The 26580-nt window shown below is 40.5% G+C and overlaps 1 protein-coding gene across 3 annotated transcripts; it reads right to left on the bottom strand.

The window, feature by feature from the left end:
• Nucleotides 1-1740: 1740 nt before the first annotated feature.
• gon4lb (gon-4 like b) lies at nucleotides 1741-26288 on the bottom strand. 3 transcript variants are annotated; one of them, XM_088326688.1, is made up of 30 exons: nucleotides 26050-26288; nucleotides 25899-25939; nucleotides 24599-24734; nucleotides 24411-24526; nucleotides 23543-23617; nucleotides 23413-23463; nucleotides 23304-23342; nucleotides 23146-23241; nucleotides 22574-22639; nucleotides 22380-22496; nucleotides 21254-21488; nucleotides 21018-21119; nucleotides 20118-20158; nucleotides 19939-20036; nucleotides 19525-19711; nucleotides 19375-19461; nucleotides 17999-18179; nucleotides 16669-16822; nucleotides 15598-15748; nucleotides 15406-15522; nucleotides 13369-14025; nucleotides 7847-8093; nucleotides 6743-6891; nucleotides 6485-6679; nucleotides 6223-6366; nucleotides 4827-5120; nucleotides 4684-4767; nucleotides 3548-3774; nucleotides 3375-3477; nucleotides 1741-1985 (listed from the first exon to the last, which is right to left on the bottom strand). In XM_088326688.1, exons 3-30 carry the CDS (start codon nucleotides 24693-24695, stop codon nucleotides 1872-1874), a joined length of 4224 nt encoding a protein of 1407 aa, XP_088182814.1. In that variant the 5' UTR covers nucleotides 24696-24734; nucleotides 25899-25939; nucleotides 26050-26288; the 3' UTR covers nucleotides 1741-1871. The 3 variants fall into 3 exon arrangements, with proteins under 3 accessions (XP_088182814.1, XP_088182812.1, XP_088182813.1); XM_088326686.1 differs by having other exon boundaries at nucleotides 15406-15748; XM_088326687.1 differs by lacking the exon at nucleotides 25899-25939 and having other exon boundaries at nucleotides 15406-15748.
• Between the last annotated feature and the right edge of the window lie 292 nt (nucleotides 26289-26580).

Here is a 26580-nt window from a genome sequence, read left to right as displayed (position 1 = left end):
CCCTGAGATTTGATCTGAAACCTCAGTGGAACAGTTTAAATCTAGGCTTAAAACACACTTCTATTCTTAGCATATTAATAAACTATATTTCATTATTTATTATTTTGTGTCTGTTAAAATTTTGATAAGCCTGGATCACCAGTGACTTCCAGGAAAGGCTGGATGGCAACCAAGGAAGAAAGTCTGGCACGGGTGTGTGAGGCTAGCAACCCCACCCACAGCACTTGGAAGAGGGCACCAACATTTGCTACGGAACAGAACAATAAGCAATACCCCAAAAGTCTCCCGAGAGGGGGGGAGGATGAGAGACTCAGGAGGACTGATTCAACGGCTATGGCACGAATACAGATGACGAGACGGATTACCCAAACCACTCTATTATGTTAGAAGCAAAGTGCCACTGCGGGAAAATCAGCAAAAACGCAAGGCGCCTCAAGATACATCAACCCAGGACTATCCGTGGGAAAGGGGAAAGCAGATGCAGCGCATGGTGGAAACACTCAGTAAGACGTAGGAGGACACCAGTCAGGAAGCACCCCACTGTACAGGAGACCTCTCCGCATCTGCCGCACCCCTCGACCACAGAGTCCCCTGTTACACAACCCTGGTGAGGTAAGACAGCTCTGGATTGGGAGGGAGGAGTTTAGCTGGGGACCAGGAGAAGATGGGCAGTGACTGGCCATCACTGCCGGCCCGCCAACTTGAGGGCGTTGTGGTCACAAATAAACTTGACTTAAGACATATCTACCTCTGCACACCTCAAGGCACACCACGTGTCAAAAAATATTAATTCCTGGCACCATGTTTCATATTTTTTTCAAAGCCTAATTTATCATGTTGCCTAAAATAACAGTATCAGTTTATTTCATACCAACTGTGGTCACCATAACTGAGTAAATGGTCTGCATTTATATAGCTTTTCAAGTCAATGAAGACCTCCCAAAGCGCTTTCCAATGTGCCACACGCAAGTTTTTTTTAATGACACATTGCTATAAATTTGGATTTTATAATTATTTAACCGGATTTGCTACATTTTTATCTTGTTTTTTCTCTAAAAATCACAAAATACTTAAAATTAGCAACAAGATAAATGTCTGCTAGTAGACCTGAATTTTGTCCTACGTTTCTATTTTTTTAGCGAAATGATAAACGTTTATGTGCATTTTTTAAAATTTATTTGGTGTATTTTATTTATTTCTAAAGTGCACTTTTCATCGAAATAAATTCCGGATTTATTTTTCTTTTCATTTACTGTATGTACAGTACTAGTTATCTGCCGCCACCTATTGATGTAAATAATTATTACAGTCACTCCATTGATAACTGGATTTTCAAACTCCTTTATTTATCTCAGGTGTATACTCTTCCCCCCTCAACCTAAAATGGTTTGTCTTTATTTTTTTTTAAAAGGTATTTTACTAATTCCTGGATACATTTGGACGATATTATTTATGGCTCATTTACCATCAGTGAGTAAGTTTTGACTTTAAAATTGTGTGATTTTTGCAAGGTTATTTATTTGAGTTTGTTTTTTAATTTTTTAATTTTAGACTGATAGAAAGCCATGCGTTTAGGCTTTATTTTGACATATAACGTGTATATCTCTATTCGAAGAATAGAAGTTTGCAGCGAACCGCAGTGGAATTCATTCTGGACTCTGCATGAATGAGGTGCAGCCCCTTTCAAATTTAAGCATGACTTCCAAAATAAGATCAATATAAGTAAAATGACCACTTCAATACATAACTATCTTTTACTTTAAAAAACATTGTTTTCAAAACACCATACCGTACACGTCCGCCCACATTGCTTTCATTCGGATTCACAAGATGAAAAAAAAGAACCAATACAAGAAAGTGAGCCGGTGTAATCAGTCCCGTTCTTCGACGGCCTCCATCTCTGAGGACGGAGCTTCATCGCCCGAGCCGGCGTGACGAGCTGCGCTCTGGAAGAGCCGCATCAAATCTCGGAAGCGCCGAGAAACCTATGAGCAAACGGCAAAGGAAAGACCAGTAAAAGACTGGCTGACGGCATTTCCGCACGTGGCGACCAATCATCTCGCCTATATGATACAGGGTTTGCACATCTTTTAATGGGAAAATTTCTTTTAAGGACTTTTAAAGGCAATTTTCCAACTTCTTCACTACCAATCAAAGAAGATATCCAATGTGAATCATGTCATGACATGCGCGATTTTAATCTTGCGTGTGCATTTATCAAGACATATTCTTTTTAGATTTTGAGTTCACAGCGAATATATGTGTGGATCTGAACAAAATGTTTGTAAGTATTTTTAAGACAAATCTTTCCCCATGTAGGTTTTAGGTAAAAAGGAAAGTAATATGTAGCTTACATTTTAAGTTCTTCCTACTGAAATTTACCACTAGAAAATTCAAACTTTGTTTTTTTGCATGGCCCATAATTAATGATTAATCACCTTGCACTAATATACTTTTCATAGTGCCCAATTTAGTTGGAGCATGCTCTTTAGGCGTGACCCGCTTATTGGACAATGCCGTACAAAGGAATGCCAGCTGCCGTTAATCACGAGAGAAGAAATGCAATGGCAAAGCGAAGCCCCAGGGAGCAGTGTCGACATCAATTTCAAGCAGACTTCTTGAGAAACAAGGCAACAGTTTCAAACATTTACAGATACAAAGTTTGAGCATTTTGAAATCCTTAAAAACAACAATAGAGATCAGTTTTAATAATTTCACGCACCCGCACAAACCCTGATGATAGAATTATTTGAAACTTCTCTAATTACAGCAAAACTATCTAAAGCTACACAAAAAAATCTTGGTTTTTATAACACTATGAGCACGGCGTCTAATCTTATTGAGATGGAAATAATCAACTCCTCCATTGCACACTATGTAGAGTGAATCTATCCTATAATGCTTACATTTAGAAAGAAAAGATACACACTAAATATATCCTATGCAACACGAATTTCCCAAATATCTGATTAAGTTGCCTGGTGTAAATACTTAATGCTTGTTACAACCACCTTAATTGGACTTTAATATGTACTGCAGTGTGTATAATGTGTCACACAAGGTTATTTATTTTCTTTTTCTTAGAATAATGCATTCAGGTGACTCACATGTGGGGAGCAACCCACTGCAGTGGGTCTATTTTTGCTCTTTTTGGGTTTGTTGAGGTTATGTTACTTTTTTTATTCTGTTTTCTTTGTTCCTTTTTTTCTCTTTTTTGCTGTGCACATATTAGGTTAGTTTGTTTTTATGTTAGATTGTCAACTTGGATAGTGTATTATTGTGAAAGCTGATAGGGATACAAACAGAAAACTCGGGACAAAAATCCAAAGCAAAAAAAAAAAGCAAAGAATAATAAAATTGGGAAAAAAAATGACCTCGCTGGGTGTCTTGTTGCCGAGTAAACCGGAGATGGCCTGGAATGTGTTCTGATTGGCTCCTTCCTGCTGGCATCTGGTCAAAATGACCCGATCTGCTTCCCTGAAAAGCAAATTGTGGCAGGTTCGAGTCGGTGTTGCCTTACTAGGCCAAACTGCGGGTTGGGGCATACCTGGTCCACAGGATAACCTTTTCCCCGCTCGGCGTGACGGAAATGTTCTTGGCGCGCACGGGAAGCTCCCCCTCTTCCCTTTTTTTCTTGGCAGGTGGCGACTCCACTCTGCTATCGGCTTCCGCTTGCTGGTCTTCGGCCGATTGCTCCCACAATGGCGCAGCCGCCGTTTCCGAGATGGCAAGCGGTTCTGGACTTTTCACGGCTCTGGACACGCTCCCTGAAATCTGGACACGACATAACAGAGAAGTAATTTGGCCACAGACATATAAAATATTTCGCGGGCTGATGAGTTTAAAGCAGTGGTTCTTAACCCTTTTAGAGCTACCAAACTCCACCAGTTCTAGCACATTCCATGAAACCTACTATAGTGTATAGCAAAGAATGATTTTATATATCTAAATATCTATATTTATTTATTTTAATTCAAGACCAATAGTTTTCCTCTTAGATTTAAGACTACTTGAGCCAGGATGCCTTTACCAATGTCCTCCAGTCTGTTGTTGAGAGTGTAATTTTCAAGAGGAATTTGGTATAATTTACCTTAAGGTGCTGTTCCAAGTATCATATTTGCCATTTTACCAGTGTTTCACGAATGGTTCTGTGGCTTGCCTTGCTTTGCGATCATGTGCGGAAATTAATATGATGCTGTGAGAATCTGTTTATTATTAGGCACAAATCCAAGACCAGGCAGAGTGTTCCCATTATCGAATTGGGCTTTTTTCTTCATGAATTCAGCAAGAATTGTGTTTTTATATACCGCATCTCAATTCCATCTCAAAATCCATATGGTACATATTTATGCGTCCGATTTCCTTTTTTGCTCTATATAGTATGGATTGAAATACAAAGAAAGTAATTACACAACGTACTACAATGTCATTGACATGTGCGCTAAAATTTCACGTAAGCCAAGCAATCTCACGTGATCATCTGAAATCAGTGATGACCAAGCAGGGCATGTCATTGTGTATAGACATAATAATTTGAGCGTTTAAAACTCGCTCCACCAAACCAGAGATGGATGAATGAAACCCCTTCGGTTCAATCAAATCCAGGTTAAGAACAACTAGTTTAAAGTTTAGCAGACACTTAACATAAGGAGATAAAACATCAGTGAATTTTGAACTAGAAACCTTGTTGCCGTGGCAACGGGCGCATCCTTTCTGGCGCAGCGTCCGGCCCTTGGAGCGGCCGCACAGGCACAGCCAATCTGATTCCTGACAAGAACAGCACAATGAGTAAGTGGAAAACTGAATGGCTGGCATTTATTTCTTACCCTTTCGGCGGTGCGAGAACGGAATTTTCTCCTCTGGCGGCGAGTCATGGCGCCCGCTATCTTGTGCCCATCTTCGTCCGGCAAAGTGACTAGCTCAAAAGCATCAACGGGCCCGCCAGAGCTCAGGCCGCCTTCACCTCCCTCCGCCGCCCCGCCTGCGCCCTCCTCCGGCCATTGAGCATCCTCAAACTGACTGGGGCGAGCTGGAGGTGGGCGGAGCTCGTCGAAAAACACCCAGAACTCTGCTTGCAGGTGGGGGTGTCCTTTGAGCAGGGTGGCCATTTGAGCTTTAAGCTGGGTGGGGAGCAGATGAGCAGCGATGAGGATTTGCCACAAGTTAGGGCTGCAACTATTAGTTGACGTTGTCGACAAAATTCAATGATGGAAATAGTCGACCATGAATTTCATGTTTGACTATTGGGGCGGCAGTAGCTCAGGAGATAGAGCGCTCATCTTGGGATCAAGGGATCCCAGTTCGAATCCCGGCTCATCCGTGTTACATGTCGAAGTGTCCTTGGGTAAGACACTGAACCCCTAAAACCCCCAATAAGCAGGTTAGCGCCTTACATGGCTGCAAGGCCGCTATTGGGAAATGTGGAGCACATTGTAAAGCGCTTTGAGAAGTCATTGACTTGAAAAGCGCTGTATAAAATGCAGATCATTTCATTTTCATTTCATTTCATTTCAGGGTGTTGGAACGGATTAAAACGATTTACATTTGAAATCATAAAATTAATTCACCTGAAAATTCGGCAAGAATTACATTGCAGACTCCTTGTCATTCGCGAACGAAACGGCTGTTCCCTTCGAGAAGCTATTTTTGTCTTGTGATTGTTCAAAATGCATTTTTGGGGGATTCTGTGCTGATGATTTTGAATTTATTGAGTATTAAAAGGTTAGAATTGTTTTGTATTTCATATGTTTATTCGTCGATTTATAAATATTTTAATTCATGTTCCCTGTGTTTTTCAGTGTTAACGTTTAAGTGTTAATTTTGTGATGGTAACTCATGTTGGTGGTTCTTTGTTAAAATGCCTCCTGAATTGTATTCGCAATATTACTGCGTATTCATACTTCCTGTAGCATTTTGCAAGAGAGCTCGAGTGTTATGCCAGACTGTTCCTGACAAACGTTTTGAAATTAAAGGAATCCAGTCTGAACAACAAACATTAATCATTAAAATGTTAAAAACAACAAAAGTCAGTTCTTAGAACCGTTTGATTTCGAACTGCAGTAAAACACAATGTCCTTCACAAAAGGCACATTATATTTTTTGTATTTACCTATTTATTATGCAATGATCCGACTAATTTCTTCAATAGTCGGTAACAGGTCGACTATTAAAAAAATCGTTAGTTGCGGCCCCACGTTGCGGAGGGGGCAGAACGGGACGCACCTGGTTTATGGCGCTGGGCCCAAGTTGCGGTCCAGGCTGCAGTGCTTTAATGATCTTACTGTAGTGGGCGGGATTATCGCCGAAGGTGATCTCGAGTTGCCGGAGAAATCGCCGGCTGCGCTCAAACGCTTGCTGCTCAGGCAACTAAAAACACACAGTGGAGTCACAGTTTGTGGCGCCAGTCTAGGGGGTAGGTCTTCTAGGAACAGTTGTGTGTGTGGGGGAGGGGGGAATAGTAATTCAATAAATCTCTGCCTTTTACCAGTCCGCACTCCAAAGCCTGGTCGGGATGCAAGAAGGCCGCAAAGTCCCACATCAGCTCAGTACAATTTCCCAGAATGCAGCGCAGCTTCCTGAAGACGCCCGCCACTTCCTGTCCTTCCAGGTGCTCCAAGTCATTGAGCAGCGACACAAACTCCACCATTTTGTCCGGAGTGTCGCGCAGAGCCTCCCGAACCTGCCGACACGCCAATCTTGTAGTCAAGAAATCGAGAAGGGGTTGGGGTCAAAATGGTCTCACTCTGTGGAGGTAACTCTGGGCGAAGGCGACATCCTTATTTTGGCGTTGTGGGTCGTTCTCCAGCATGTCGTGGTCATAAAGCAAGCGAGCTTTGCTGGGGTCTATGGCAGGCCGTTCCCGGCGAGCTGGACGTCGGCGACTCTGCTGCCCTGATGGAAGCACACCACAAAGCTGAATGAAGACTTGAACTTTCATTAAATAGCGGGGGCCTCAAACTATCAAGTTTGAGACCCCTGCACTACAAAATCTGTCTTGTATAAGGGCACTGAGGGATTTATAGTACAGTTTAAAAAAAATTGAAGGAGTGACCATGTATTTAAAGTTGTTGATCATGTCCTTCTTTTATTCAGGCCAGTAAGATGTCAAATCTAATAGGAAAACACAATCAGATTTGGCTCGGGAATAAAAAGATGAGAGAGTCAGAAAAGGAATGAGAGACAATGAAAAAAGGACAGAGAAAAAGAACGGAAGAGAGAGAATTAGAGATGGAAAAAAGAGAGGGAGGGAAACAAAGAGAGAAAGTAATACAGAGAGAAAGGGAGAATGAAAGGAAAAACAAAAGAGCGAGAGTAAGAAAAAAGTGAGAAAGAGAGAGATGCAAGTTAGAAATAAAAAATCCTGGAAAATCAAAATGATCCATTACTGGTGGGCTATTTTAGGAGGGAAGGAAGGAAGGAAAGAAAGAAGGAAAGAAGGAAGGAAGGAATGAAAGATGAAAGAAAGGAAGGAAAGATGAAATGAAATGAGAATAAAATGAAGGGAGAAGGGAAAGATGAAAGAAAGAAACAACCATCCAAAGAGAGAAAGAGACCGACAGTGAAGAAAAGGAGATAAAAGAGACAAGGAGGGAGAAAGAAAAAAGGAGAGAGGAAAAACAAGACAGACAGAAAAGGAGACGAAAAGACCGAGAGAAAGAGTAAGAAAGAGAAAAGACACAAATATAGAAAGAGACAGACAGAAAAAAGTGAGAAAGACTGAGACGCTTATTCAAACTCAAATTTCTTAGAAAAAAATTACAATAACCCATGAACTGAACTGTTTTCAGAACCAGTCACGGGTTACTCAGCTGTTCTTAGCCATTGAAAATCCAAAGAGAAATCCAACCTCTGGCTCGTTTGGCGCCTCCCCCTCTTCCTCCTGATGGTGTTTCCTCCTCGCCGACATTGGCGGCATCCTCGTCGGGGACAGCCCTCTCTCCGGCCTGCACACCCTTAGCCGCCTCGTCGTCCTCCTCCTCCTCCTCTTCCTCCTCCTGTGATCCGGGCGAGGCGGGCGAGTGGTCTTCCTCCGATTCGGCATCGGCGCTCTGCCTCCTCCTGGACGCCAGCCAGGCCAACTGCTTGAGAGTATCCTGAAAGGTCAAAGCAGGCACCGTAATTTCCACACTCTAAAACACAGATTTCTCATTAGCCAGATGTTGATGCTGGACTGATTTCTTTTGAAGAGCGTCATAAATGTTTCCAGATTTTACTGCAGTGTTTTGTATTTAGAGCGCATGAATGAATGAAAATTTTATTTCGAACATAAAAATAAAAACAGGACAAAAACAATGGGTCAACAACGAAATAATGTCCCACAAAATGTTCGAAAAGGGGTAGTCAGAAGCAGATGCTTATTTTTCCTACCCCTTTATCTTCCCTATTAAATACATTTTATAGATAGCTCCCTCTTGTGTACAATACAACAAAATCTCATGGATATACTTATTACATAGGTCAGATATCAATAATTATAAGTTACAATAATCACATATTTTATACACTAATCTTCGCAATACCCATCCCTCAACGTCATAATGCGCATAATGTCACTGCGGCACCAGTGATAATATCAATAAAAATAAACACAATATTTATAACAGTTCTGATGTGATAATAGCACAATAACAACAAGTTAGCCATGGTTTGAAGTGCAGTATTTCCAATCTCCCTCATATCCCATTTTCTTCATCTCTGTATTTCGCCAGTAATGCTTTTTTGTATTTAAATTTGAACACATGGATATTTGGACATTGTTTGATTTCATTTTGCAAATTATTCCAAAGTCTGACTCCACACACAGACACACACATACTTCTCCTGGTGGTTCTCACCTTTGGGATTTTGAATTCACCACAGCCCCTCAAGTTATAATTTCCCTCTTTCCGAGTGAATAATCTTTGTATGTTTTCCGGCACTATGTTTTTGTTGACTTTAAATAACAGTTGTGAAGTGAAAAAATTTATTAAATCATCCAGTTTCAATAAATTGGACTGCATGAATAAAATATTGGTATGATCCCGATATCCTACCCTGTGTATGGTTCTTATTGCACGTTTTTGAAGGATAAAAAGGGGCTGTAGTGAACTTTTGTAATTATTTCCCCAGACTTCTGCACCATATGTTAAATATGGCAGAACGAGAGAACAATATAATAAATACAATGCATTATAATGTAAAAGAACTTTGGTTTTATTAATTATTGAAATGCTTTTAGATACCTTTGTTTGTATGTGTCTGATGTGTGTTTTCCAACTTAGTTTATTGTCTGTTATGACCCCTAAAAACTTAATTTCTGATACAATGTCTATTGTGACACCATCCATTTTTACTTCTAAATTTTGATTTGCCTTACGATTACCAAAGAATATTACTTTGGTTTTATTTAAATTTAAAGATAATTTATTTATATCCATCCATACTTTTAGGTTAATTAGTTCACGATTAATACAGGTTACCAAATCCATATAGTTATCATTTGAATAGAAAATGTTAGTGTCATCTGCAAATACTACTATTTTCAATAGTTTTGAAACATTAAAAATATCGTTAATATATAAATTAAATAGCTTTGGTCCCAGGATAGAACCCTGTGGTACTCCACAACAGATGTCCAAATATTCAGATGAAAACTCTCCCATTTTTACATATTGCTTCCTCCCCGTCAAATAACTTTGAATCCATTTCAAAGCCACTCCCCTGATGCCATATCTTTCCAGTTTTTTTAATAGTATATTATGATTAATGGTATCAAATGCTTTTTTTAAGTCAATAAATACCCCGACTGCGTATCTCTTCTTTTCTATACTGTGGGTGATTTCTTCTACTGCATCAATAATTGCCATTGTTGCTGATCTGTTTGCTCTAAAACCATATTGACTTTCATTAATCAATTTATGTTTATCTACAAATTGTTCCAGTCTATTATTGTAAAGTCTCTCTAATATTTTAGAGAACTGAGGAAGCAGAGATACCGGTCTATAGTTTGTAAAAATGTGCTTGTTCCCATTTTTGTATATTGGTATAACTTTTGCTATTTTCATTTGATTTGGAAATGTGCCTGTTAGATAGATTACAGATGTAGGTCAATGGTTTCACAATGCTGTTTATAATTTGCTTAATTAGTACCATATCGATGTCAAAACAATCCATAGACGTTTTGTTTTTACAGTTGTTAACCACGTCTAAGATTTCTAATTCCGTAACCCCAGATAAAAACATGGTCTTGGAGTTCATTTTTATTAGTGACTCAAATTGTTTACCACTGCACTCTGGGATATTTGCAGCGAGCTCTGGTCCAACATTTACAAAATAACTATTGAAATTCTCCACAACTTGATTTAAATTATAATTTTCACTGTTCTTATCAATAAAATATTGTGGATATGCATTGCTTACATTCTTTCCTTTTATTATACTATTTAATATATCCCAAATACCTTTGATATTACTTTTGTTATGATGTAATAAATTGGTATAGTATAATTTCTTGCTTGCTCTTAATATTCCTGTCAATTTGTTTTTATACGTTTTATACCGGGTTTCGGCTTCCTTAGTTCTTAGTTTAATAAATTTTCTATATAAGTAGTTTTTTTTCTTACAAGCATTATGTAAACCCTTAGTTATTCATGGATGATTTACAGATTTATTCTTAATATTAATTTGTCTCATTGGGCAATTTTTGTTGTACTTGTTGGTGAATATTTCCAAAAATATGTCAAACGCACCATCCACATCATCTGTACCATATATAGCATTCCAGTTTTGTTTAACTAAGTCATCATACAGTGATATAATAGTCGCTTCAGTTGTAACTCGTTTGTAAACATAATCCTTAATTGATTCTTGTCTAGTAACCTTTTCATCATATACTGTAAATCAGACATGGGGACTTGAGACTTAGTGACTTGGACTCGAGTCGACTCGAGTCGCTGTTTTTATGACTTGTGACTTGACTTGGACTTGGCAATCTAAGACTCGGGACTTGACTTGTGACTTGACTTGCCCAAGAAAAAAATACTTGGGACTTACTTGGGACTTGAAGGTGAAGACTTGAGACTTACTTGAGACTTGCACATGTGTGACTTGGTCCCATGTCTGCTGTAAATACTGGTAGGTGATCAGAAATATCACAAACCAGTAACCCGCTGACATTTGTAAATTCCATATTATTTGTAAATATATTGTCAATGAGTGTTGCACTGTGTGAAGTGAGTCTACTAGGCCTTAATATAGTTGGGTACAAACTCATACTGTACATCATATTAATATAGTCATCAATGTTTTTATGGTTGTTTGGATTCATTAGATCGATGTTGAAATCTCCACAAATGAATAGTGTTTTGGCGCTTATTGTTGAATATGTTTTTTCAGCCCAGTTTGTGAAGGTTTCCAGATTTGAGCCCGGTGTTCTATACACACAACTGACTATGATATTTTTCCTTTTTTCATTTATAATTTCTATTGTAATACATTCAAGTAAATCGTCAATGACAAATGACATGTTTTGTAATATTTTCGACTTTAATCTTTTGTGCACATATATAGCTACTCCACCTCCTATTTTGTTAGTTCTATTTACATAGTTCAGATTATAATTATTTAATTCAAAATTTACACCCCTTCCCTCACTGAACCACGTTTCAGAAACTGCAATAACACTAAACGGGTTCTCAAATTGTTGTAAGTACTCAGTGATGTCATCAAAATTTGTGTACATACTTCTACTGTTAAAGTGTATTATTGAGAATTTGTCTTCAGATTTAACAAAGGTATTGTATTCATTTCCAGTATAATATTTGCAATTGTCTGAGCTAGCTGATATGAATTTGTGGTCAGGATCGAAGTCATCTAATCTTGAATTATTGGAGTCAGTGTGATTAACAATGCTCAGTTCCGGTAAATCATGGCCTAATATTTTATGATGGATTTTTTTATTGTGATCTGTAATAAGGGTGTCCATATTGTCAGTCGAGGATGCCATTGTTACACTTCAGGCAAATCTGTCCAGCTCCTGCATTTCTCGAACCCATAATATTTTTGCTTGTTCCGGAGTGCCGTTTAACTTTATGTATACTCTGCAGTTTGAAGTCCATGTTCCTTGTATTTTGTTCGTTTTCCTCAAAAATCGAGCCTGTCTTGCAATGTCAGAGTTTTTTTTGCTTAAGTGTTCATTTAAATAAACATTAGTCCCTTTTCGTTTTTTTCCTTGCTTAAGGATTTCATGTTTCCGTTTTCTGTTAACAAACCTTACGATGGTCGCCTTGGGTCGGTTGTCACCTCTTGTTAATGGGTGGCATGCTTCTATGTCCTCAGCATTGATGGATATGCCTTTTTTACTCATAAAAGCAATGACCTGTTGCTCAGCTGAATCCTCATCAGCATCTGTTGCAATATTTGTATTTGCCACAGCCTTGGCATAAGTCCGAGGTTTGATGTCCAAACCGGTGATAATGATGTCGTTTATCCTGGTATACTGTTCCAGATCTGCTACGCGTCCTTCTAGTGCAATAATCCTCTTTTCTTTCTCCATGTTTTCGTTTTTTAGGTCTTTGATTTCTGCCATTAAACTCAAAATTGTGTCTTGTTGTCTGGTGACGATATCCATTTTATCCATTAAAAAGCCGAGTGACTTTTTAATTTCCTCGAGTTCTTTATCTCTGCTCGGCATCTTGAAAATTTCACGTTCCTCTTACGGCACCGTCCGCTGGTCGCATCACCCAATCGCCCTCTGAGTCTCAAGTTGTTATTTTCGCCGGACTTAGTTTCCCCGACTGTTGGTCGCTATACAAGTAGCGCCGCCATGTTTGCCAGCGTCAACAATGGCCGATCTTTAACGTTGTGGCGACACGCTGTTGGCGTTATGGCGACTCGCTCTTGACGAAGCACACTCAAACGAGCGAAGAGACGATTCGACGCCGCAGAGTCAACCAAAAGCCGAACGGTCGACGAGCAGGAAAGAAAGCGGCTGCGGGGAGTGAAGGCGAGTCACGTCCCAGCCAATGTCGCCTAATGTAGCGGAGTAAGAGTACGCTTTCTTCTTCACAAATTGACTTAAGTAAATTAAGTCAATTTGTCATTAAGTCATTTAAAAAAAGAGCAGCATGCTGTTTTCTGTGAAGACACGCAAAAAAACAAAAAAAATCCACACCGGAAGTGTTTAAAATGTAACAAAAAAGTAGCAGCTTTTGTAGCCAAGTATTTTTGCTGTATTATTGTTTTGTAAATAATTTGTTTTGTGCAAATATTTTGTTGTTTGCTTTTGTTAACTAGTGGTTGATTATGTCATTGTTTGTTTTTGCTGTGCCTGGATAAAAAGTCACAAACAGGTAAGAGTTCAGATGGCAAAGCAGAGGCGGCTGACATTACCTGCAATTCCGGGATGGACAGAACAGACTCCTCCGACGCCGAAGACATTGCCTCCTCCTCCTCTTCCTCCTCGTCCTCCTCATCTTGTGTCAGTTCCTCAAAGTCTTCGTCTTCCTCTTCATCCTCCTCCTCGTCTCCTTGACCTTCGTCTTTGTCTCCGTCTCCTTTTTGCCCTGCTTGTTCTTCTTCCTCTCCTCTCTTCTCCTCCTCTCCGCTTTGTCCTTTTTCTGCTAGTCCCCCTTCCCTTGTTTGTCCTCCCTGTTCCTGCTGTCCCTCCTCTGCCCCCTCCTGTTTCTCGGTTTCCCCCGCATCCCGCGGACAATCGGATGTATTCTCATCCGACAGCTGTGCTAACGCATCACCAGGATGTGGGCTGGGTTCGGCTAAAGGTGCTTCGTCGCCAACTCTGAGGGGAGCCAGCAAGGACGGAGCTATATGAGCGAAGAAAGGTTTAACCTTTCTTTGAGCCGGGCAGATGGGTTGGAGCGATGCATTATGGGCAAGAGTGAAAAGTCGTGTCTGAGTGAGGACCGGTCGCGGCGAGGACTTTTTAAGGCGGGAGGGGTAAAGTTTGAGATTGCAGCCTGCAGGGAGGAATGCTGGGTAGCGTGGAGAGCAGCCTTCTGCTTTGCGCTGTTGGATTATAATTTGGCTGTTCTGCAAAAGAGAGCACAATGAGGGAAATAACCATTTGGAAAATCTCTTCAGAAGAAGAACAATACAATAGACCCCAGGGACCAACAAACCCACCTGGAATGATTTTATTTCATGGTATAGAATAAGATGTTTTTTAAGCCCCTCTTTACAATATTTTCCTCACTATACCACATCAACAACAAATTATTTTCTGTACCGAAAAACATAAAACTTTGCGGTGTCGGTGCATAATTAAGAGTGACATCTTTAAGACGTCTGTCTGCTTTTTTCCATCTTTGCAACATTGCTAAAATTCGCCCTATGCTGTCTCAGTCGGATATGGAGATTATAATTCATGCGTTTGTTACCACCCGTCTCGATTACTATATTGCACTACTCGTCGGTCTCCCGAAGTCCAAAATCAAGAGCCTTCAGCTGGTACAAAATGCTGCAGCGAGGCTTTTAGCCAAGACAAGAAAGTTTGATCACATTACCCCGATTTTAGCTAACCCGCATTGGCTCCCTGTTAGCTTAAAATGGGATTTTAAGGTTCTGTTGGTATTATACAAAATCAGGCATGGACTTTCTCCGTCATATCTTTCAGATTTAAGTTCCCCCTATGTCCCGGACCGAGCCTTTGCTCTGAAAATGTTGGTCGACTAGTAATCCCAAGAGCCAATAAGAGATCGGCAGGTTTGAGAGTGCTCTACATTCGGGCCCCGGTGCTGTGGAATGCTCTTTCCCCTGAAATTTGATCCGCAACCTTAGTGGAAATGTTTAAATTGAAGCTTAAAACACACTTCTATTTTATAGCATATGAATAACCTATATTTTATGTTGACAATATCTGTTATTGTTTGTAATTGCAGCCTGGTAATCCTGGAAGGGGGGTTAACTCATGAGCAGTCCTTTCTCAAGGTTTCTTCATTTTCCTCATTTTGAGGTTTTTGAGTTTTTCCATGCCTTTATGTAGGTTTTAGATCAGGGGATGCTGTAATCATAGTTTGTGGTTTGCAATAATCTGTGGTCTGTGCAGCCCTTTGAGACTCTTTTTGATTAAGGGCTATACAAATAAACATGACTTGACTTGACTTTTGTGAAGACGTTGTGGGTTAGAGCGATACAATACTGTATTTTATGTACTCTATTTAATGCTATGCTCCCAAGGCTTGCAGTGATGCTAGAAACTAAGCAAAAACATGATAACCAGGGAAACAAAGCTTGCAATTATCAATAAATACAAAGAACGCACATGGATCCTGAAATAAACAAACAGGGCATGTAGATTTTGTCAAGTGAGCTGACCTATGAATAGGTTAATAAAGAAAGGGGAAAAGGAAAAAGCTAGTGACATTCTGCAACAAGATGAGAAAAACAGAAAATAAGACATGTAGTCATCACCTTGAGCCAATCTGGCATGATAGACTTGTCTCTCTCCACTGGTGGGCACTGGTCTTCAGGTTGCACTCTGCTACAAGACAGTGGTAAGGGAGCATCCAGCTGCCCGGCCAGGAACATCTGCAGAGGGCAGCCTGTGCTGAACTGCGTTCCCGAGATGCTTTTTTTTTTCTTCAAATTTTTGTCCGAGCTCACCTTAAGGACGTTATTGCGCTGCGTTCTGGAGCCGCTCATCTCTCGGATGTGTTTGGTCACCTTCCTAGCGCTCTTGCACAGCAGGTAGGAGCTGATCAAATTATCAGGCTGCACTGCACCCTTGAAATGTTTCAGGCCCAAAACGATCAGCCTGAAAAGACAACACACCATTAACGGATGAATATGATGCCACAGCATAGTAGAAAAAAAAAAGAGTCAATTGACACAATTTTATAATATTCATTAAGGAGACAATACTTTTTTAAAAGATTATAAGTATTTACATTTCTCATAAGATTTTTTTTCTATGCAAGTTATAAGACAAATGACCAGAGAGACACAATACTTAGTCACTCGACGCTATGCTATAATATTCAAGCATTTATGGCCCTCATTAGAATTTAGACACAAATTGGCCTCGTCTCCTCTCTACCTCTTTGTACTTTTAACGAGTTACTAGAAATACATGACAAGTAGTCATTTGATGTCACGCTACAATATTCAGGCACTTGTGTTTCTCTATATAATAAATTGTTATTTTCTATAGAAGTCGTACCACAAGTTGGTCGTCTCTCCTCTCTACCTCTTCATACATTGTGCGAGTCACCAGAGACCCAAATATTAGTTACTCGACTCTACACTATAATATTTAAGCATTTATGTTCATTCTTTAGAATAGATTGTGATTTTCTAAACAAGTAGTAGCACAAGTTAATCGTGTCTCCTCTCTGCCTCTTCACAGTGTGAGCAAGGCAATGCAGAGACTCGATAACTAGTGATTTGACACCATATTACAATATCTAGTCAACTGATAATCAGCTGACACTACATAATTCTAAGCATTCATGTTCCACTTTAGAATGTATTTTTATCCTCCATAGAAGTAGTAGGACATCTTGGCCGCATCTCCGCTCTACAAATTCATAAATTGAGCGAGGCACCCAAAAGACATAATTATTCCCTTTTAGCCACGCTACAATATTCAATCAGCCTCCCCTACACGAATATAATCTTATTTTTGTAGAAGAAGTAGCACAACTTGGTCGTTTATCAGTGTGTAAAAACAGTTACCCGTCCTCTCCTACGGTGAAAAGACCACGATGGGCTTGTGATGCGTGCTGGGAGGGATCCAGGCTGCAAACTGGAAGTAGTTCCGGGTAGAGGAAGACAGGTCGTGTGGCGATGAGCCAGGCCAGGTCAGAAGGCAACACAGGAAAGGCGTGGCCTGAGGACGATCACAGAAGTCATGAGCCGGTAGAACAGAAAAATTACTTTGATAAAATGAGCTCACACCATGCATTCTTGTTTTTTAAGACAATTAAATCGTGTATAAAAAACCTTTTTTGGTAAAGTCTTTAAACTATCTCTTCAATGTATACAATATACCATAAATTCTGTTCAACAGGGCACACCTGATTAAAAACCAGATGCTAAAATTGAAAACAGAAAGTCTGTTTTGGCTTTAAACAAGCCACACCGTATTTTAAGTCACAGGATTAAACAGACATAATCAAGTAATTCACGTCCGGTTGTTAATTTTTTTTGCCCTGCCTAAACCTGGGGCCAACCTTGTGGGGATTTTTGGCACCTTTGGCTGCAGAAACAAAAACCGTGCCATCCCTCTGCATGCCTGGAATCATTACCTCCCCCAACCCCCCTGATGTGCATAGGTCATGTGTTTTCGGATCATGTGACCATTCAAGATATCCATTACAAAGATGACCACATATTTACTACTGTGCTGAAAAAAAAGGTAGATAAAACACTGTAAATGGGGGTTGCGTCATGTAAAATGTGAGCCCTATATTTCTAAACAATAGCGCCAGGGCAATAATGTGGAGAATGGTGCCAAATTGAAACCCAAACGTGGTCTATGTGCTGTTGTCATTGTGGTTGCTGCGGTGAGGAACAAAATTGCTTGTCATCGTTCCTTGAGAATTAAAGGAAACTCAAGCGACCTGACGTTGATGTTGATGTTGATGAAGAGAAGTGCAGCGTTTGTAAAGGATAACTTCAGTTGCTGTTCAATTTGAAGATTGAGATTTAGAAATTGATTTGTGGGTGAAAAAGTTAACGTATCATGAGTACGTAGCAAATGTCCAATGAAGTACTGTTAAACCTCCCAATTTGCTCCTGTAATACAATATGGACACATTTCTTCTGAAGGGTGTCATTTTTCCAGTCTTCACCACAGTTATTTGTATTTAAAGTGCATGCATCGTAAGAAAAAAGCAGCACACCGTTTTCTTCTGTGCCACCACGGAAAACAAAAACAATAAGCCCCAGTGTTTATAATGTAGCAACGAAGTAGCAGCATGTGGTCTGGAATTTACGGAAGTTGGAGCTTTTGCATTACTTAAGAACCTGCTCAAACGCCATTGTGGGTGTGGTCTGTCCTTACTGGCAGTGGAGGAGGACATAACAGGTAGCAACCGCTTGGAAATGGCAGGTGGAGGAGGAGGGGGCTCCACTCGGCGCTCCAGCTCCTGAAGAAGGTCCAGCGCCCCCTGCAGGTTGCAAACCCGGAAGCACGAGGCGCAATGCAGTTGCTCCTGTTGCATGGCGAAACGCTGCAGCTCCTCCTGTGGAACACAATTTAGCATACATTTTTCTTAAAAGCGTCTGGCTTGAAGCAAGAGGGAAAGATGTGCATCTCTGCTTATGTGATTAATAGGATTATTGTAGAATCATTATGCATCTGCCACAAAGTTAAACACTAAAAGCCCCCTAGAGTTATAAATTATTGTGCTAGCTCCAGATGTCCTCGTGACCCTTGGGGGAGGAGTCATGCTCAAGCTGTTTAACCCTTGTCTTAAGGGGAGCAGTCGTATTTTGGCATTCAGATGTGTTTGTCTCTATCACGCACCTCAAGTTCTGTATCTGATTTTTTTTTCAATAAAAGAGAATAATGGGCTGATCACATCCCTCCATGAGTTCAAATGTATGTCTCTAGTGTCTCAGTGTTTTATTATAGAAGTTAAGGGATACTAAGGGGGTCATTATGGGCCAGAGTCCATCCCCTCTGCTGGTTCTTAACTTCTACAGAGCAACAATTGAGAGCATTCTCTGGATCAATGTGATCGTGTGGTATGGCAGCTGCACAGCACATGAAGTAACTGGCACGGGTGGTTAAGACGGCCCAAAGCATCGTGGGCCACCGCCTCCCTGACTTGGAATCCATATATTTGGGACCAGGGTTGGGTAGGGTTACTTTAGTTTGATTACTTTCAATTACTTTTGGATTACTCCAATACCAAATATGCTAATAAAAGACAAAAGAAACTAAATGTGAATAAAATTACTGAATTTTGTGCAGGCTTGGGGAGTAACGGAACATATGGAACGGCAAAAATGATGTTGGCAAGCTGTTTGGATTTATTTTAATTTTGTTTCTGTCGCATTTTATGTTAGTTTTGCCGGAGATCAAAGCCAGGAGAGAAAGCTTACCATGTGTTGTGAGTCATCATTTTATTCATATTTAGTTTATTTTTTCTTTTATTAGCATATTTGGTATTGGAGTAATCAAAAAGTAATTGAAAGTAATTCAGTTAAAGTAACCCTACCCAACCCTGTTTGGGACAGAGTCGAGATGAAAGCAAAAGCCATAGCCATGGATCCCAGCCACCCAGGCCACAGACCGTTTGTACCGCTTCAATCAGGAAAGTGCTACAGAACATCAGCAGATGCCACCACAAAGACTAAGAGACAGTTTTTTCCTATAGAGTCAAGTACTTTTTATGTTAATGACAGTAAAGACAATCAAGACCCAACACTAACCAGGAAGTGTTTGGTGAGCGCTGATTCGTGCTGGAGGACAGCGACGCCGCGACTCAATATGTGGACTTGAGCTAGCAGCTGGACGTGCTGAAGATTGGGATCAGATCAACAGACGAGACAAGAGCAAATGTAGGAAATTCTGAAGAGCACCTGCTGAATCTGTTGCTGCAGTTGCTGTTTGTGGGCCGAGTTGAGGCACAACAGCCCGGGAACCCTTAATGGTACCGGGAATGGCGATAACCACGCCTGGTTGGTGGTGTCCTGCAGGACTTTCCTGTGCAGCGGCACCACCAATGATGACCCAACGCCTAGCGGAAGAGCTCCACCTGGCTCTAAACTACAGGGCAAAAAAATGAAAAACGCTGAAAAGGTAAAACATCTAAGCTGAAAGATTGCAAGATGTGTGTTTCCACTCCAGCTCGGCTCCCCTCAAAACTGCTATGAAGGAGCCACAAAGAGTGTTTTTTTTTTTACTTTCCCTCCTGACCCAAACGCAACCAGCACATCTTTGCCAGGGCGTCCCAACAGGAGGTGGCATCGAAACTCGAGTGGTGTGGCTATTACCTTAATGGTGAAGCGACCTTGGATTTTGTGCTGGCTTCTTGTTCTTGTGATTCCTCGTCCTCTTCCTCCTCCTCCTCAGCTGGCTGTGGATCCCGGAGCTGAACAAAAAAAAACAGATCAAGTCAAAGGACTGCACTGAAAGTGGTTTGTTTGTGTTCGAGCCCGAGAGTAGAACCCACCATGTCCTCCAGCTCCTCCAGCAGCAGGTTAAGTTCTCTCTCTGCAAAAGAGCAGAGTTTGGTGACATTTGATGCCAATTTAACATCATCCGTTTACCTTTTTATTTTGACTGGAAGGGCGAAGTCATGTGATTTAAACACATGGTGTACCAGTACACAAAGCTCAAACATGCTTACACTTTACTTTTGTTTTGATCCAAATATAGAATTTACCCACATGAGCAAAAAAAAAACCCGTTAATAAAACCTGAAAGTCCATAAATGGACGAAGCCTACAGATCACTAAATGGCTCAATATGAATGTCAGGTTACTCCAACTATTGTGTTTTGTAATATGACATGGCTAATAAAATGATTCATGGACAATGTGGAGCCATATCATAACAGAATATTAGGAAAATGCATACAGAAAACACACATTGATTTGATATTATTCATGTTTTACCTGGAGAGAGGGGCTATGAATGTGAAAGAGCTTCATTGCAATGTAGAAGTTATTGTTGAGGATGCATAATTGCAATTTTCAAATTAAAAAACTGTTTAAAAGACTTAGTTGGCTTAATTTGTCTTTGTTTCCTTTGATTTTGACATAATGGGAAAAGTCAAAAATATACAAATTAGTCAGTAAAATAAAATTATTGTTGAAAACCAATTATTGTAAAATCAAGATTGTGACAATTGAGAACATACTGGCATAACAATGTGGTATGCTGGAAACACGGCTAGTGACCATCGAAGCTTACCGAGTCACAGCCCAGAAAACCATTGGGTTATATCTGCCCAATTTATTCCATTCTTATGCACCTACGTCTTAGGCCAGCCTACCTTTTAAATATTGCACATGTAACAATTATATTCTATTCTTTTCATATTGCACATACAGTACTACCACACACGTACTGGTAATCTGAACAGCCCGGTCTGTCCTGTAGTCTTCCAAGTCAGGTTCATCCAGGTCTTCTAAGAAGTTATATTCCGGGTCGTCCTCGTCGGGCACTTCCTCTGCACACACCACACCAGATGGCTCATCAACTAGGCGCCTGAGCATGTTTCGCTCAGTAACGCCCAAAGCGTAGTCCTGGCTGCACACAAAAAGCCTTGCAGATATTTTTTACAAGAGTGGACATTCCACTGACCTCCGTTGTCAGCCGCCATGAGTCCATGGAGCCATCGCGCCCAATGGCGGTCTTCCTCCTTGCCAGTGGGCCCGGATTCGTACATATCGGCGGTGATGTCGGGAGCCAGGAGTTCTGCCTCAAGTTGCTCCAAGGGGACGTCCACCAATGGAAGTTTAGAGCGAGTGCGGGACGCCAAACCACTGGGGCCTTTGTTATCCTCCTCCTCTTCCTCTTCGTCCTCTGTCCTGTGCGACTACATAAGAAAATATTGCAAATGTAATTGCTTCCCAATTCTCATGCTAGCTACTTCCTTTTTTTGACATATGTATCTTCTTAGTCCAGAAGTGGGTAAATATATGAGTCGAAGGTTGCATTGGGTTCAAAATCATGGCCTGCGCTCAGGCTATTTTAAGACAATGGAAGCTCCCCGGTAAACCAGCAATAAATGTTTGGAAAACAACAATGATGGACGGTATAGCTTGTGAAAAAAAAATGCTGAGGCGTTGAATGTGAATAATGAGCGATGGGATGACTTTGGCAACCATCACAGAAGTATCAAGGATCTGTCTGAAACAAGATACTGTACTGGGAAAATATAAAGCCGGGGTAGCTCACCAAAGTCGTCTCGCAGCCAACCAGAATCTGTAACGCCTCTGTATTTGTAGTGCAATATATCACAAGATGTATAGTAATACTAGAAAAACCAACAATACACGTCACACACCTTGCATGTGTTGTGACACCATAATAAAGCCGAAAGAATGACATCCATAGGAATACTAGTAATTGAATCAATATATGATAAATATATGCATCAGTCACACTGCAAATCTTGTGACACCACGAGGAAGCCAAAAATAATAAACCCCATAATAATACTGTACTGGAAAAGGAGTAAATATAGGTTATCTCTACGCATCACACACTTTGCACCAGGAAGACACCAGAAAAAGGAAGTCCATAGTAATACTTGTAAATGTATGAATACATGATAAGTATATCAGTCACACACACTGCACGTCTTTTGACACCACAAGTAGGGCCAAAAAGAACGAGTCACTCTTTAAACAGTAAATATATGATAACTACTTAAAATCTTTGTCAGTTGACAAAAAACTAATCCAGAAACAATAGAGCCCTTTACCGACAATGGTGCATAGGCAGCACCACAGTCAAGCTCCTCCTCCACTGCATTTAGACGTTCCAGAAAGGAATGACAGCTGGCTTCTGGTGGCTGGACGCCGTTGGTTATACAGTGAGCCTAAATTAAAAATACAAAACAAAAACATGTCAACACTCAACACCTTCACACTAATAAAGACAGTCCTGATAAACCACCTGGGAGCTGGAGTCACAGCCCTGAGCTTTGGTGGGTGAAATGATATCTCCGTCACTGAGGAAGCTCTGCAAACAGGACCAAGAGCATCAAAATACATCCAAAATACCCAAACCTGTACAACTTAGGTTTTTTTTTTGACACCATGTCAGTTATTTGCCCTGTGAATTTACAACCTTCCCAATGATACAAATATTTGGGGTAACGGACATTTCCATTGCACTGAATTCCACCGAAAAGTGCAGAGTTCACTTCTTTGCTAGCAAAATTATGTTTATTATTATTATTATTATTAAAAGATCAAGTACACCTTGAAAGAGTGCATGACACCCCCCCGAAAATATTTTTTGTCATATATTTTCCATACATAAGTGCATGTTCTAGTGTTTGTTTACGTACGTATACTATGCTGTCATTTGACAATCCTTAACCCAGCATTTTTGTGAGGTCCAACTCTTTTACACATGCACTTGTTAAAAAAAATGTATGTTGGATTGTAATTATGCTTCTTGTTGTAATAATAATTTGTTAAAAAAAAAAAAATGACAATGGTAACGCGTGTTGCAAGGCCGACCTCTTCATCGTCCTCATCATCATCGTCGCCGTTGTCCTCGGGACAGTACTCTTCATCTGAAGAATCTTCCTCAGGATCCAGATGGACATCCACAAACTGAAGTTGATGCCACCTGGTCAGCATTTACTCCACTTGCTCCGGTAGTTTACGTACTTTACCTGCAGACTTTGCTCTGCCGACAAATTCCATTCGAGACACTGGACGGAAACAGCAAGGAAAGATTGTCAAGCGGATGAAGACGAAAAACATACACAGCTATTTTCTCACCTGTCCGTGCTGGATGGCCCTCTTGAGTCTCGAGCGGGTCATCTTGGGCTCCTGGGTTGGCAACATAGAATAAAGAACTGTCAGCAAGCTGTAGGACACTCACCAGCGTTTATGCTGCCACATCACTTACAAACAAGGGCAGATCCCGGGTTGCCCGGATGGCGGCTTTCATCATGTCCACCACGTGCTCATGAGTGATCACCTCCTGGCCCCCCAAAAAAACATCTGGCTTGTCAAGCCGAGGAGCAATTCTTCAGACATTCAGTTGCCATTAGACATGGGGCATATCTGCCATTCTTAGATGCATCGCCATTCACCTAACCGTTCCCAGCTCTCGGCAGTACTTGACCGACATAATGGATCACGGCAACAACTGACCATTTGACCATTTTGTATCTAGTGTGCGCGACTTTCCATAAATTCAATAAATTCTCATGGTAATTAATTAAAGGTTCTATCCAGAACTTGAAATTTTGCTAGTCTCTGCCGCCATCTTCTGGCTTAGTCATGATTACAGCTTCAGTCTGCTCATTCCTCAAGTATTAATAAACCTTTTTCATCCTTTTTGGGGTTTGGGTTGGAGTTCGGACTGTACTTTTATGATTTTCAGGCTACACTAACAAAAAAAAAAATGAAATCACTTTCCTTCCCCACCCCCTTCTTTCCTGATTCCTAGTCTGTTGCGCGCCTCAAAACAGTGATGCCAAAAATAAAAGCAGATAGGCGTGGTGGAAAGAAAATATAGAGGCTCTTTGAACCCAGTTCGGCATTGTTAACGAGTACTTAATGGAGAAAACATTTCACTTATCTTACCAATACATAAAATCTAAATATTGCAAGTGACAAATGTGGGAAAAGTGTAAAAAGGTGCCACCTCCATCCCCCAAAAAGTTGTATGATCATAATCTAATATTAAACTGAATAGTTGGCATTCTACATTTTACAAGTCAGATTTATTTTGGTGTCATAAACAGTGTTAGTGTGTGTGCACAACTTACATGCAAGATGGTGCGCACGTTGCCAGATGTCAAGTTGTGTCGTCTGGATTTTCGGTCCAGATCGATGTCCAGTCGGCCCAGCTCGTCTTCGCTGGACTCGGAAATATGATTCCCACCTGTAAGAAGGGTCAAACATCAAAAAACATCAATGTTACCTGGCCACAGAGGGGCGGCACATTCTCAGTCACCTGAGCAAGATCTCTGCTCATCGTCATGTTCGCCATTCTTGAACTTCAACACGTTAATTCCCACTTGGTCTTCATACATTTTCGTTGTTGGAATCATTAGAAGATAAATCGTTTTCTTCTTATTGCATCCATTGATCTACATGAACACGGATAAAACATACAAACAATTATTGCATCACGACAACCCATCTTTTTTTATTTTACCTCCAGGAACATGATATTTTGCAAAACATTTCGGGGAAAAAAAACAACAGTTCACCCCAAGATACAAAGCCCCCACCTTACGACGTTTCACTTTATGGTGCGGGATAAGATGTTTTTTCTCTTTATGGCACATAAACAACAAATTATTTTGCATGCACAAAAACACAAAATCAAAACTTTACTGTGTTTGTGTGTATGACGAGTTCTGTTACCAAGATGGCCGTCTGCTATTGGTTAACGTCATATAAGATGTTTGGTTGGTTGGATCCCATTTCATGGGGCGTTTATTGGGCAAGTACAGTCTGCTTGCGCCCATTCCTCTTCAGGCCAACATATAATTCCACTCGGCCTCGAATCGGGCACCTTTTGCGTGTTGGTCTGCTCATGGTTTGTATCACGACATCATTAAGATGCTGATATGCTATTAGCTGAAATAATAGGATAGGGTTCTCTCCCCCTCCATACGGCAATTACGCCTTATGATCCCAAAGCACAGAACAGATTCACATACATGTCAATTCATAAGTTTTCCGTAGACGTCTTCCTGTTTTGATAATTTCAAATTGTTTACGCCATAAAACATTTGTTGTACAGGAGAAAGGTTTTGAAACAATTTTGAAAGAACTGTTGTTTATTTGGTAAATACAATAAAGTTGTATACACAAATAATCTTTATTTTGATACTACATAGTTTGTCTTGCTGTGACAAAAATGGTTTCCGCATTGCTTTTGAGGGGTTAAGGGTTTGATATCGGATAAAGTCCCAGTGTGTAATATTTGATAACTAGAAAGCACTGTTGTCTAATGCAAAGGAAATCCAGTGCCAATTATCACTGCGTAGAAGCTAAATCCCAGACAAACATGGCGACTACTACAAAGTTAGGATACCACTATGTGAAATAAATTAAAATTTCTCGAACTATAATTTATTTAATTATTTTTTTGGGGGGGGGGGTAAAAATGAACATATGACAGTTGGTGTATTTTTGCAAAGTATTCGAATTAATGTTTTTTTAAGTGAATTAGTTTTTTGTACCACTGGGAGGCACTAAATACAAAACACTGTCCCTTTAACAATGGGGAATTTAGCTATTACCTGAGGTTGAAAGGTATGGATTCATATCGTATTCCGGGGGTCTATTTAAAATATGAGAGAAAACAAAAAATAACACGATTACAAATGTAGGTACGGCACTACAACATATAAGGATAGGCCATCAAAAGATAATGCACCAAAAATTACTCACGTTACGTCGAGCCAAAAGTAAATAAGAAAAATGGCGACGATGAACGCTTCCGTGTATCGACTGACATATAAACCAATTTGGGACCTTCACTCCACTCTGTTCGATTCACAATGAGAACAAAAGTATTTTCAGTGCTTTCTCAAAATCCAAATTGCTGTTTTTGTTAAAATGAAGAGCGCGTTCGTCTGGTTCGCCATCCTTAATTCTGCTCGCTATGCGCGCGAGAGCAACATGGTGACGTCACTATCTTCGGCTCATAAATGGCAGTAGCGGTGTCACAGGAAATATTAGCTTTCGCTCCCTACCGGCTCGGAGGCTTTCGGGGAATCGCGCTCCTTTCGCGGAAGTATAACATAAAGTGTTCCCTCCCCGTTTATTTGCTTAAATTTTACGTCCTTGGTACATAACAAACCTTTTTTGAATTAAAAAAAGTTGAAAACTGAAGGAAAGAGTGAGCTTTTTTTACATGTACACTCACATAACTACCTCAACGGGAGCCGGTGTTGTGCCCTTTTCCGACTCCTATGCAAA

The sequence above is a fragment of the Urocampus carinirostris genome, chromosome 2 (genome assembly GCF_059441175.1).
Source record: "Urocampus carinirostris isolate Australia breed hairy pipefish chromosome 2, RoL_Ucar_1.0, whole genome shotgun sequence".
NCBI lineage: Eukaryota > Metazoa > Chordata > Actinopteri > Syngnathiformes > Syngnathidae > Urocampus > Urocampus carinirostris.
This window is presented reverse-complemented; position numbering and strand designations above follow the sequence as displayed.

Bases quoted from the DNA above. Each gene is read 5' to 3' on its own strand.
- gon4lb (XM_088326686.1), bottom strand. From the start codon at position 24,695: ATGATTCCAACAACGAAAATGTATGAAGACCAAGTGGGAATTAACGTG. The intron at 21,120-21,253 runs GTCAGTGGAATG...TGGTGTGTGCAG, and splicing joins CATGGCGGCTGACAACGGAG to AGGAAGTGCCCGACGAGGAC. The intron at 6,892-7,846 runs GTTGGATTTCTC...TGCTTCCATCAG, and splicing joins AGGCGCCAAACGAGCCAGAG to GGCAGCAGAGTCGCCGACGT.